This window comes from Rutilus rutilus, assembly GCF_951802725.1.
Source record: "Rutilus rutilus genome assembly, chromosome: 19".
In the NCBI taxonomy this organism is placed as follows: domain Eukaryota; kingdom Metazoa; phylum Chordata; class Actinopteri; order Cypriniformes; family Leuciscidae; genus Rutilus; species Rutilus rutilus.
The window spans coordinates 34,718,366-34,731,517 of record NC_140232.1 but is presented as its reverse complement, the minus strand read 5'-3'; the positions used below and the strand labels follow the sequence as shown (position 1 = coordinate 34,731,517).

Below are 13,152 nucleotides of genomic sequence, written 5' to 3'. Positions count from 1 at the left end.
CTGATGCTGTTAGTGTTGATGAAGCGCTCGCTCGTCCTGTAATCCCATCACCGGGTTGAACAGGAGGACCGTAATGTGATCAGCGTCGGGGTTTGACCTCATCGTGACCTCATCATGACCTCATGTGACTTCAGTGTCTCTGTAATTATGAAAAGTGAACAGGACTGTGACATTTCTTTCATTTTCCATGAAAATACAAACAAACATTAAAGCAAGACACTTCGATCACGTACTAGTCAACTGTGGTGCATGTTAGATATTAGATATATTTCATTCAGTTCAGAAAATTCAATTGCATCCCATTCTTAATCTAATGTAGTTAAAAATAATCATTTTACGCAATGTGTGTGTGTGTGTGTTTAATGTTTATTAGTGTGTTGCATCATTAACTCGACGACAAGCAAACATCAAACTACTGAAATCAGTCGCGAGTCTCAAACATTTCTAACACAGGATGGTTTGTGGGAAAAGTGAGATTAAGGCAGTAATGGCTCGGGATGTGCATCTCGACAGCAGATCTGTGATGCCCGCTAATTATATACTATATAATAGCGAGAGAATGGATTAGCATTTGACTCCCATCTCGTGTTTTTGTCCCTTTAGGGGCTCCGTAGAATGAGTTATGTCCTCTCCCGACATGGTGTTCGGCCTCAAGCGTTTCTCTCACGATCGAGTTTACAAATATTAAACCCAGAGAATGATCTGCAAATGCTTTTCCAGAGAGACGTGTGCGGGATGAGTTTCTGAGCATGTGTAACACACACACACACACACACACACACACACACACACACACACACACACACACACACACACACACACACACACACACACACACACACACACACACACAGACACTCTCACACACAAACTCACTCACTCACTCTCTCTTACACACACACACAGACACAGACACACACATATACACACTCACACACAGACACACACATATACACACTCACACACACACACACACATATACACTCTCGCTGCTTTTAGTGTCCAACTGCTGCGTCAGTGTAAATGACCCTCAGTTCTTCAGCACTCATGACAGTGTTGTGTGTGTGTTGTCTTGTTCACTCATGACAGTGTTGTGTGTGTGTTGTCTTGTTCACTCATGACGGTGTTGTGTGTGTGTTGTCTTGTTCACTCATGACAGTGTCTTGTGTGTGTTGTCTTGTTCACTCATGACAGTGTCGTGTGTGTGTTGTCTTGTTCACTCATGACGGTGTTGTGTGTGTGTTGTCTTGTTCACTCATGACAGTGTCTTGTGTGTGTTGTCTTGTTCACTCATGACGGTGTTGTGTGTGTGTTGTCTTGTTCACTCATGACAGTGTCGTGTGTGTGTTGTCTTGTTCACTCATGACAGTGTCGTGTGTGTGTTGTCTTGTTCACTCATGACAGTGTCTTGTGTGTGTTGTCTTGTTCACTCATGACAGTGTCGTGTGTGTTTTGTCTTGTTCACTCATGACGGTGTGTGTGTTGTCTTGTTCACTCATGACGGTGTCGTGTGTGTGTTGTCTTGTTCCCTCATGTTGAGGGCTCTCCTACACACTCGAGAGAACGCTTGAATGTATGTTTAAGTTGATGTGTGTTATTTCTGCATCACTGCATCTCTACATTCATAGAGTGTGTTAAACAACCTGTTCAATTCTGGCAGTCCAAGCGAGAAAACTGCTCCTTCAAATCTAAATGATGACTTATTCTGTGCGTGAGAGCAAGCCTGACATCATCAGTGCGCTTAAAGGCTCTGATTAACCCTTTAATGACCTTTGATTTCAGAACCAGTTGTTTGTGCAGTTCAGCTTCAGTAAATGCTCTTTTCACACTGAAGAAAGTCACCGTGTTTCTGATCGTCATGAACTCTCGTCTCACACGAACATGTTAATATCACTGCTTTATTTTGATTTTACTGAATATTTTAGCTTTTAAATAGTATACGCTTTAAAATACAGATGTCAAAAACATTCAGTATTCAAATATTGTTATCGTATAAAATCATATTATAATTATATAAATATTATACAAATATACAGTAATCAACATTTGAAGAAGATCAAAAAAGTTCATCAAGGGTTTCCTAACACAAGAACGGGGATTGTTCACAATTCATGTATAACTTTGATTATATATGTTGACTACTGTATAATAAAATATTATTTATTATTTTAAATAAATGCATTATATATATATATATATATATATATATATGCAATAAAGCACACAAAACTGACATTTATTTGACTAGCTTTATTTTGATAGATGAGGGAAGATTTGTGTGTGTGTCCTGAGTGATTCAGCAGTTGTTGATCATCTCTCTCTCTGTGTGTGTGTGTGTGTGTGTGTGTGTGTGTGTGTGTGTGTGTGTGTGTGTGTGTCCAGCTCTGATCGCCATCGGTCAGTACAGCAGCACGATCGAGACGGTGGACGCCGGCTGGTGTAAGGAGATCACGGATCAGGGCGCCACTCAGATCGCCAAGAGCAGCAAGTCTCTGCGTTACCTGGGCCTGATGAGGTGTGATAAGGTGAGCTCATTTACACACACACACACACACGCGCTGGTGTGACACTCGGGGTCACGGGGTCACCAGTGAAACACCTGGCAGACGCCTCACGTCTGGATCTCTCGCCTCCTCCAACAGGGATTCACTAACGTTTTTGTCAGCCGAACTTCGACCTAAAACATTTTCTTATATTCACCCTGAGATTTTAAGGTCATATTTTAATAATAATTTGTGTATTCATTTGAATTCTACATTTTTATGAAGGGTTTGATTTTTTTTTTTTTTTTTTTTTTTTTTTTACATTTATTTTACATTTTCATTAAGTGTTTTTTTATTGTTTTTTTAATGTTTTTCTTAATGTTTTAAGGTTTTTAATGATTTTCTTTTGATTTGTAATTTTTTTTGTGTTTAAGTTTTGTTTTTATTTTAAAATGATTTATTTTGTTTAATTTTTGTTTAATTTTAAATTATTTTTTTATTTTACATTTTGTATTAAATAATATTGTAATAATTTGTATTATTTATTTATTTGTATAAAATAATATTTTGTCAATTATCCTTTTACATTTTTATGATTTAATAATTTTGTGCTTTATTTTGATCATTTTCATTTTTAAATTACTTATTTTTATGTATTTTTTACATATTTATGATGAGTCTATCCAGCTGTTATTCACTTCCAATGTCACATTGACATAGATTTGACAGATTAATCTATATATATATATATATATGTATATAGGTGTTCACCCTATGACAGGTGAATATATAACTTCTTGAAGTAGAAGAAAACCAGTTTGGTGTCTCATTAGGAGGTTTTGATCAATAAAGTTAATGAGATGTCACCTTTGCAGTCAGTCCTGCTCCTGGAGGAACAGCAGAAACACTCCGACCATCATAAACAACTTTCCCACCTAATAAAAGTCCTCAGGATCACTAGGAGTGATGAAACGCCCTGCACTAGTAATGCTGTGGGTCATCACTGGAAAACTGCATTGACCAATCAGAACTCCTGTTTATATTTTCCACGTCTCATGCTTCAGATGCATCTCGTATGATTTTAAGCAAGTTTGTCAGTGACTGTATTTAAGAGCACATTGATTGTGACGTTGTGCTGAGTGAGAGAACGGTCTTGTGTTTCGGGTCAGCGCCGTTTACAAAGCCACAATCCCATGACAAATTCAATTTCTGCCTAAATCTCCTTCCCATGAAGCTAATTCTGCGTTTTCATAATCTCATTTGGGTTTTGGAAGCTGTGGATGTGATGGATATCGCTCTGCGTTTGCTCCCTAAAAGAGGAAAGTGGCGTGTTAATATTCCCGTCTATTATATCAAACCCTTTCATTTTACGCTTTTCCATTTGAAACCCTCTAAAAGTTTCAGATTGAGTGGAATGATCTGCAGACACACATCACAGATCGCTCTCGTGTCCTCGACTGAAAGAACGCTATTGATCCTCGCCGGCCCAAATCATCAAATCAATTCATTATGCTTCTCTCAGACCTCCGGCTCTGGACGAGACTTTGATGTGACGCCTTGGAGCGAGAGAAGAATGAGAGAAAGCTCATTTCTTTTATCAAAGAGAAGTATGGCCACTTTGACAAAACCTCATTGTCCTTCAAACCCTCCAGAACAAGCGTTTCCCCTCTTCAGAAACAAGTTTGGTTGCCCACAAAACATTCTTGTTCTGAGCCAAAATTGAGAGTTCTGTCATTATTTACATGCCCTTGTGTCGTTCCCAACCCGTGTGATGTTGTTTCTTCCCATGAACACGACATGAGGATGTGTGATGAACCTTCTATGAAAAATCCAATTCTTAATGAGTAGTTTATCTTATTTTTGTTTCAAATTTCCCTTAATTCCTTAAAACCAGGTTTATTAACATGTGTGGCAACTGAATTTAAGTGTATTTTGCCTTACTAGACCTTTTTCCACTTATTCCAGGCAAAATACACTTATATTTAGGATTGTTTGTCATGATGGCTTGAAAAAGCCTGGCCTGAAAAGTTTTAAATGATTAAAAAAATGTGAAGCTTAAAAGTTTTAAGATCGTAGTTAGGTAGACAGACGGAGAGAGAGTTTTTTTTTCTTGGTGGTTGTTATGGTGTTGCTGTGGTGTTCTGGATGGTTGCTAGGATGTTCCCAAGTTGATCTGGGTGGTTGTTATGGTGTTGCTGTGGTGTTCTGGATGGTTGCTAGGATGTTCCCAAGTTGATCTGGGTGGTTGTTATGGTGTTGCTGTGGTGTTCTGGGTGATTGTGGTTGTAAAGGTGTTCTGAGTGTTACTGGTTGCTAGGTGGTTACTATGTGGTTGTTGGGATGTTCTGGGTGGGTGCTAGGGTGTTGTTTCTTGTTAGGTGGTTTGCTGCGGTGTTCTAGGTGGTTGTTAGGGTGTTCCTGGGGTGATCTGGGTGGTTTGTAAGGGTGTTCTGGTTTCTAGGTGGTTATTATGCGGTTGTTGGGATGTTATGAGTGGGTGCTAGGGTGTTGTTGCTTGTTAGGTGGTTGCCTGGGTGTTGCTGAGTTGTTTTGGGTGGTTGTCTGTGTGTTCTGGGTGGTTGCTATGTGGCTGCTAGGGTGTTTTGGATGGTTGCTAGGGTGTTCTCTGTGTTGCTAGGATGTTCCTGGGGTGATCTGGGGGGTTGCTATGTGATTGCTAGGGTGTTTTGGGTGGTTGCTACTAGGGTGTTTCTGTGGTGCTCTGGGTGTTGCTGGTTGCTAGGTGGTTACTATGCAATTATTGGGGTGTTCTGGTTGGGTGCCCGGGTGTTGTTGCTTGTTATGGTGTTGCTGTGGTGTTCTGGGTGGTTGTGGTTGTAAAGGTGTTCTGAGTGTTACTGGTTGCTAGGTGGTTACTATGTGATTTATGGGGATTAATAAAAAAGGAGTGAGTGGATTTTTATCACTATTGGCTGGTTGTGTACACACACTGCCAACACACATTTATGTCCAAACAGCATGCAAAAGTTAATTTTGCATAATAGGGGACCTTTTTTTGCAGTCTGACCTCAAAAATGACAAAAACATCATACAAGCTTTGCTTGATTTTTTTCTGATACCTTTGTGGTGGTTTTAGAGCTTGACACAGCCATCCTCATTATTATGAAAAATATCTGTGTAAACCGTTTTCAAAATCTCTCTGTTTGTGTTCCACTGAAAAATAAAGACATGAGGGTGAATAAATAATGACCAAAATCTCATTTTGAGTGAACTGGCCCTTTAAATCATTAAATTTTCCTGCAGTTTGTAATGTGTGTTTTGGGTTCATTCTCCGATATCTGGAGAGTTTTACATTCTCTGTGGGAAATTACCGTCCGTTTGAGCCGCGTGTTTACAGGTCAGTGATCGTAACCTGCGAAACGTCACGTTGAGATTTACACGGCTCTCACGGGCCTGTTCTCTCTCAGCAACAACATCTCAGTGTTTGGTCTCGTGGCCGAAGCCAAAACAGGCCACCGTGCCTCTCAGCTTCTCAGAAACCCATCGCGCTTTTACCCCGGTAACCGTTTGCCTTGAGGACAGAACATCTCATCGAGGGTTTCCGAAAGGGTTTGGATCCATTCATTGGATTTTTTTTTCCTTTCCTTTTGAAGCTCAGTTTAAACTCGACACTGTGCAACTCGGGCCCATTACCGTCTACAGAGTAAATATGAGTGGAGATGAGTGATGAGAGCGGCATTGGTGTGAAACGAGACAAAAACAACAGTGTAGAACGACAGAGGGGGGATTGTGATGGTAATGGAGGAGGAAGAGATAAATAAAGCCTCATATAGAGACTTTATGAGGAGAAAATGGAAACAGAGTGTCTCAAGAGATTTGAGAAGATCAGACATCACTGTCAATAAAGCTCCTGTAAAACAAACGGACAGAATCCAGTGCTAAAGGATCTTGGGCTCTTCGTGGTTTTATATGAAGCGCGTGAACAGAAGAAAAGCAAAGAGCTTGGAAATTAACTACAGAACATTTGCTTCAGTTTGCTTAGGTCTTCATGGCACGTCTTGAAGTTTGTTGTGATGGTTTGAGAAAGCCTTACCTGAAAATATTTAAATGATTTATTATCTTGAGTTTTAAGATCATAGATAGACAGACAGAGAGAGTTTGCTTGGTGGTAACTATGTGGTTGCTAAGGTGTTCTGTGTGGTTGCTAGGGTGTTCCTGTGGTGATCTGGATGGTTGTTAAGTGTTCTGGGTGGTTGCTAGGGTGTTGGTGGGGGGTTCTGGGCAGTTTCTAAGGGATTGCTGGTTGTTAGATTGTTACTATGAAGTTTGCTAACGTTCTGAATGGTTGCCAAGTTGTTGTTGGTTGGTGGGTGGTTGCTATGGTATTCCTGGGGTGTCCTTGGTGGTTGCTAGGGTGTTGGTGGGGTGTTTTGGGCAGTTGTTAAGGGATTGCTAGTGGGGGATATGGTTGCTAGGGGGTTGCTGGGCTGCTATGCGGTTGATATGGTATTGCTTGGGTGTGCTGGGTGGTTGCTAAGGGGTTTCTGGTTGCTCTGTGTTTACTATGTTGTTGCTAGGGTTCTGAGTGGTTGCCAGGTTGTCGTTGGTTGGTAGGTGGATGCTATGCGGTTGTAATGGTATAGCTGGAGTGTTCTGGGTGGTTGCTAGGTTGTACTGGGTGGTTGCTAGGATATTGCTTGGGTGTGCTGGTTGGTTGTTAGGCATTCTGGAGGGTTGCTAGGGTGTTCTGGATGGTTGCTAAGGGGTTGCTAGGTGGTTACTATGCTTTTGCTGAATTGTTCTGAGTGATTGCCAGGTTGTCGTTGTTGGTTGGTAGGTGGATGCTATGCATTTGCTGGGGTGTTCTGGGTGGTTGCTATGAGGTTGTTAGAGTGTTTCTAAGGTGATTGGTGTGGTTGCTAGGGTGTTCTGGATGGTTGCTAAGGGGTTGCTAGGCGGATACTATGCTTTTGCTGAATTGTTCTGAGTGATTGCCAGGTTGTCGTTGTTGGTTGGTAGGTGGTTGCTATGCATTTGCTGGGGTGTTCTGGGTGGTTGCTATGAGGTTGTTAGAGTGTTTCTAAGGTGATTGGTGTGGTTGCTAGGGTTTTCTGGATGGTTGCTAGGGGGTTGCCGGTTGCTAGGTAGTTACTATGCTTTTACTGAATTGTTCTGAGTGGTTGCCAGGTTGTTGTTGGTTGGTAGGTGGTTGCTATGCAGTTGCTGGGGTGTTCTGGGTGGTTGCTATGAGGTTGTTAGAGTGTTTCTGAGGTGATTGGTGTGGTTGCTAGGGTTTTCTGGATGGTTGCTGGTTGCTAGATGGTTACTATGCTGTTGCTGAATTGTTCTGAGCGGTTGCCAGGCCGTTGTTGGTTGGTAGGTGGTTGCTATGCAGTTGCTGGGGTGTTCTGGGTGGTTGCTATGCAGTTGCTATGGTGTTCTGGGTGGTTGCTAGGGCTCAAAAACGTTCTGGGTTCAATATAAGTTCAGCTGTATGTGTAGCATCTGTGTCATTATGTTGATCACCGCAGAAAATAATTTCAGCTTGTGAAAACAAATCACATTTACAGTAACAATTACAGTGAGAGTCTGTGGGGCAAAAGACAATTACACAGAGAAAAGCAGTGTGTGTGTGTGTGTGTGGAGTTATACTCAAGTGTGTAAAGCTGGTCAACGAAACCGAGTTTACATAGTTTTCTCTGGTAATGGATGAAAAAACTGATGGTTGAACCCAAAATGTCCAACTAAAATGGCATTTATATGACTTTATTTACTTTTTTTCCCATGAGTCCCTCTGAATTAAATGTTCTTCTGTTTGTTTGGATCAGTGTTGTACAAAAATCTCTGGTGTGTGAAAATGTTTTATGATCATTAGACTCATGTATTTGGAGCTGCAGGCAGGTTTTGTGGTCTGATGCGTTTTGTTATTAGTAATTTTTGAGGTTTCATGTTTTGAAACACGAGGGTCTTCTGAGAAATATGAGCCACGTCTCAGTGTTTTACCGCGGTAGATGAGCTTTAGGCAGGTTTAGGGCTGCGGTAAATCAGCGTCTGGTTAAGCCTGGACTCCATGCTCACACACTCCAGAAAGCTTTTTAAGTATTAACCAGAGCAGCGTTTGAGGAATGTGTGTGTTTGTGTCTGGATCCACTGAAGCCGGATCACATATTTCAGTGTTTAAGAGCCGGAATATCAGTGTTTCCGCCACATTTATAAAGTGTGCTGGAATAATGAAAACAACTTGAGCCCGTAAAGTGCATTTTTACTTTTAGATGGAGTCATAAATACACACACGCACGTCATGCAGTAATTGGTGGTTTAATGCTGCGTGACAGGTAACGTTTGTCTTTCTGAACTGAAACGGCAGAACCTGGATCATGTATGAACACACACTGCACATCCTCGTCACGTGCAGGTTCTTCTGATCCAGAACACCGACAGTTATAGCACATAATATTAGATCTCAGAGATGATTATCAGGCTGATATCACTGCATGCTTGTGTTTTTGCAGGACAAGGCAGATCATTCTTGTTGCAGAGCGTGTGTGTGTGTGTGTGTGTGTGTGTGTGTGTGTTTGTCTGTGTGTGTGTGTGTGTGTGTGTGTGTGTGTGTGTGTGTGTGTCTGTGTGTGTGTGTGTGTGTGAGAGAGAGAGAGAGAGTGTGTGTTTGTGCGTACAGGTACATGCGTGTATGCATGCGTGAGTGTGTGTGTGTGTCTGTGTGTGCGTATAAGTGTATAAGTGTGTGTGTGTGTGTGAGAGAGTGTGTGAGGGAGATAGTGTGTGTGTGTGTGTGTGTGTGTGTGTGTGTGTGAGAGAGAGAGAGAGAGAGAGTGTGTGTTTGTGCGTACATGCGTGTATGCATGCGTGAGTGTGTGTGTGTGTCTGTGTGTGCGTATAAGTGTGTGTGTGTGTGTGTGTGTGAGAGAGTGTGTGAGGGAGATAGTGTGTGTGTGTGTGTGTGTGTGTGTCTGAGTGTGTGTAAGTGTATGAGTGTGTGAGGAAGAGAGAGAGAGTATGAGTGTGTGTTTGTGTGTTCATGCGTGTATGTATGCGTGAGTGTGTGTGTAGTTGAGTGTGTATGCGTGTAAGTGTATGAGTGTGTGCTTGTAAAGTGTATGAGTGTGTGTGTGTGCGTACATGCGTGTATGCATGCGTGAGTGTGTGTGTGTGTGTGTGTGTGTGTGTGTGTCTGTGTGTGTGTGTAAGAGTATGAGTGTGTGCTTGTAAGTGTATGAGTGTGTGTGAGGGAGAGAGTGTGTGTGTGAGAGAGAGAGAATGTGAGTGTGTGTTTGTGCGTACATGCGTGTGTGCATGCGTGAGTGTGTGAGTAGAGTGTGTGTGTCTGTGTGTGCGTATAAGTGTGTGTGTGTGTGTGTGTGTGTGTGTGTGTGTGTGAGAGAGTGTGTGAGGGAGATTGTGTGTGTGTGTGAGAGTGTGTGAGAGAGAGAGTGAGTCTGTGTTTGTGCGTACATGCGTGTATGCATGCGTGAGTGTGTGTGTGTGTGTGTCTGAGTGTGTGTGTGTAAGTGTATGAGTGTGTGTGTGTGTAAAGAAGAGAGAGAGAGTATGAGTGTGTGTTTGTGTGTTCATGCGTGTATGTATGCGTGAGTGTGTGTGTAGTTGAGTGTGTGTGTGAGTGTCTGTGTATGCGTGTAAGTGTATGAGTGTAAGTGTATGAGTGTGTGCTTGTAAAGTGTATGAGTGTGTGTGTGTGTGTGTGAGAGAGAGAGAGAGTGCGTGCGTGCGTGCGTGCGTGCGTGCGTGTGTGTGTGTGTGTGTGTGTGTGATTGCAAAAAGTCGATGCACAGATAATTCAGTTTGTTTTGTCATCTCACAAATGAGACGACCAAGGCATTTTATTTGCTTTTAATTTGCAACAAATCAATGTGCTGTAGTTTGCAGCTGCGCGTCACACACACACACACACACACACACACACACACACACACACACTCACACACTCTCTCGTGGCGTTTGCTGTGAGATGGACACAATAAAACATCACACAGATGTAAAGCTGCTGTGTGTAAAACAGAACTGATAACAGGTTCATCAAACACATCCGGTTATAAAGCATGTAATATTCCACATGATTTCTGCATCATTTTAAAAATTACAGCTACAATGATCTATAAAGTAAATGCACAGATATTTTTAAATGAGGTAATCTACAACTAAACTAATTTGCATAGAAAGCAGCTGTTTTTGAGTTGAAAATTACAGTATCCTAAATACTAAATGCCTAAGTGCAGAAATAGGTTTCTAAACACTGTCTAAACATTCAAAAATCAAGATATATTTACTTTAGAAGCAAAATGACTTTCTTCTGAAGTGCAGATGCTGTTTCTCCTCTGGATCTTCATGAGCTGCAGATGTGTAGTTGTTCCTCTGACTGATTAGAGCAGGTCATGTGAGATCTTCACCTTCAGTCTGCATGTGTATTACACACTTGACATTGTACATGATGAAGGTTTGGACTGGATCCCTGTGGACTCGCTGTGGTGATTATCTCACTGAACATGTGGAGCGTCTGTGTTCCATCAGAGTCAGCGTGGGCTTTCTTATGGATGCCTTACATTCGATAATTGTTCATTCGAATTTTCAATGCAAATTTCAGTCCTGCCCATCATGCATTTAAAAAAAGACACACACACATATAGGGCTCTATCACACACCCGATGCAATGCAGCTCGAGTGTGTTTTGCTAGTTTCAGCCTGACGCAGTTTTCATTTTCTCGTCCTGCGCCGCGATGTTTAATTAGCACATGCATTTGCGCCCATCTGTGCCCAAGGGCCGCTGGTCTGAGAACCAGGTGTGTGTTCTGGAGTATTGTTGGAGCGTTGCAGTTTTGAAGAACTGAAATAGACTGAGCCGTTGACCGACTGAAACCTGCTCTAAAGTCAATGGCGCAATATTTTTTTTGTTACATAAAAAGAGCGTGTTAGTAATATGTGCTTATAGGCGGGTCCAAAACACACCCATTACTTATTAAAGGGGTGGTATAATGCCCTTTTCACAAGATGTAAAATAAGTCTCTGATGTCCCCAGAGTGTGTGTGTGAAGTTTCAGCTCAAAATACCCCACAGATATTTTTATATAGCATGTTAAAATTGTCACTTTTTGAGGGTGAGCAAAAACACACTGTTTTTGTGTCTGTTCCTTTAAATGCAAATGAGCTGCTGCTCCCGGCGCAGGGGGCGGAGCTTCAAGAGCTTGTGTGTGTGTGTGTGTGTGTGTGTGTGTGTGTGTGTGTTAGCAGCTCTGATTACCTCACACAGACACACACTGAAAATTTAAAAAACTTTGAGTCTTTTATGTTCAAACCGAAGATGAAGAGACTCAAGAAGAAGTGACAACATGTAGAAGCAACAGGGCATTTCTGAATGGTTAGTTGATGGATTTATGTAGATTATGTGTAGTTATCTTCTAGTCATTGATTAGCATATTCTGTCTTGATAATCTATAAATCGGGGGCGGGGTTTATGTAAATTTTAGTGTTGGTGATGTCACTAACCCGGGAGGAATGTGGTGTAGTCTCTACCAGCCGTTTGTTGTAGTCCTTAAAAAGCGATTTCTTTAAAAGTAAATATCTCCCTTTGCTCTGAACTTTGAGCGTCGTAACTTTGCAGATGTTGTTTATGCTCAGACAGCAACATTACACACTAACTAAAGTTAGAAAAGTCAAATCATATTCAACCACCCCTTTAAGAGAATAGAGACAAAACACAGCCATTACTCATTAAGAGAATAGAGACGACACTTTTAGACCAGCGCCGGGAGCGCCGACCATCTGTCCCGTCGTCAAACTAGCAGAAATGGATTCGGACACGCTCTAAGTGAGCTTTAGACCATGCGCTTAGATCGTTAAAATAGGGCCCATGATCTTTTATAGGAAAGAATGTGTCATGTCAAAAAAAGTCAAATGAAAGGCAAATGTGTTTTTGTTTTTGCAGGTGAACGAGGAGACCGTGGAGAGACTGGTGCTGCAGTATCCACACATTGTGTTCAGTACAGTGATGCAGGACTGTAAGAGAACGCTGGAACGAGCCTATCAGATGGGCTGGAGCCCTAACACATCCACGGCCTCCTAACACACACACACACACACACACACACACACACACACACACACACACACACACACCTGTCCATGACGCCACTGCAGAGTCATTATCATAACTATGCCGTTTATTCCGCCTTCCTTTATCAAATGACATTATGCAGCAGAAGCCTCAATATTGTGCTTTGAGTCGTTTGATTTGAACGTCAATGAATATGTTCATGCACACACACACACACACACACACACACACACACACACACACACACACACACACACACACACACACACACACACACTCACTCGCACACACACACACACACACACACACACACACACACACACACACACACACACTCACTCGCACACACTCACTCGCACACACACACACACACACACACACTCACACACTCACACACTCACTCGCACACACACACACACTCACTCACTCGTACACACACACACACACTCACTCAGTCGCACACACACACACACACAGGATTCTGACATGCAGCACTGCATTCATTTACATTTACGAAACTCATCAGAAACTTGTTCAGCTCATATTTTACTCTAAAATCGAGAGAGAGAAATAAGACCTGGCGTTGTTTTTGTTTTTGCATTTTGCATTAGGGAAAAAAAGC

General features: G+C 42.0%; 1 protein-coding gene across 2 annotated transcripts in view; it reads left to right on the top strand.

Annotated features, from left to right (window-relative positions):
- Nucleotides 1–12,667, top strand: part of fbxl17 (F-box and leucine-rich repeat protein 17) — a 244,459-nt gene extending 231,792 nt beyond the window's left edge. For both annotated transcript variants that reach the window (XM_084388626.1, XM_084388627.1), the window contains exons 9-10: nucleotides 2,383–2,525; nucleotides 12,402–12,667. In XM_084388626.1, coding sequence (XP_084244752.1) covers nucleotides 2,383–2,525; nucleotides 12,402–12,539 — 281 coding nt within the window. In that variant the 3' untranslated portion in view covers nucleotides 12,540–12,667. The remainder of the gene's footprint in view (nucleotides 1–2,382; nucleotides 2,526–12,401) is intronic.
- Nucleotides 12,668–13,152: the final 485 nt, after the last annotated feature.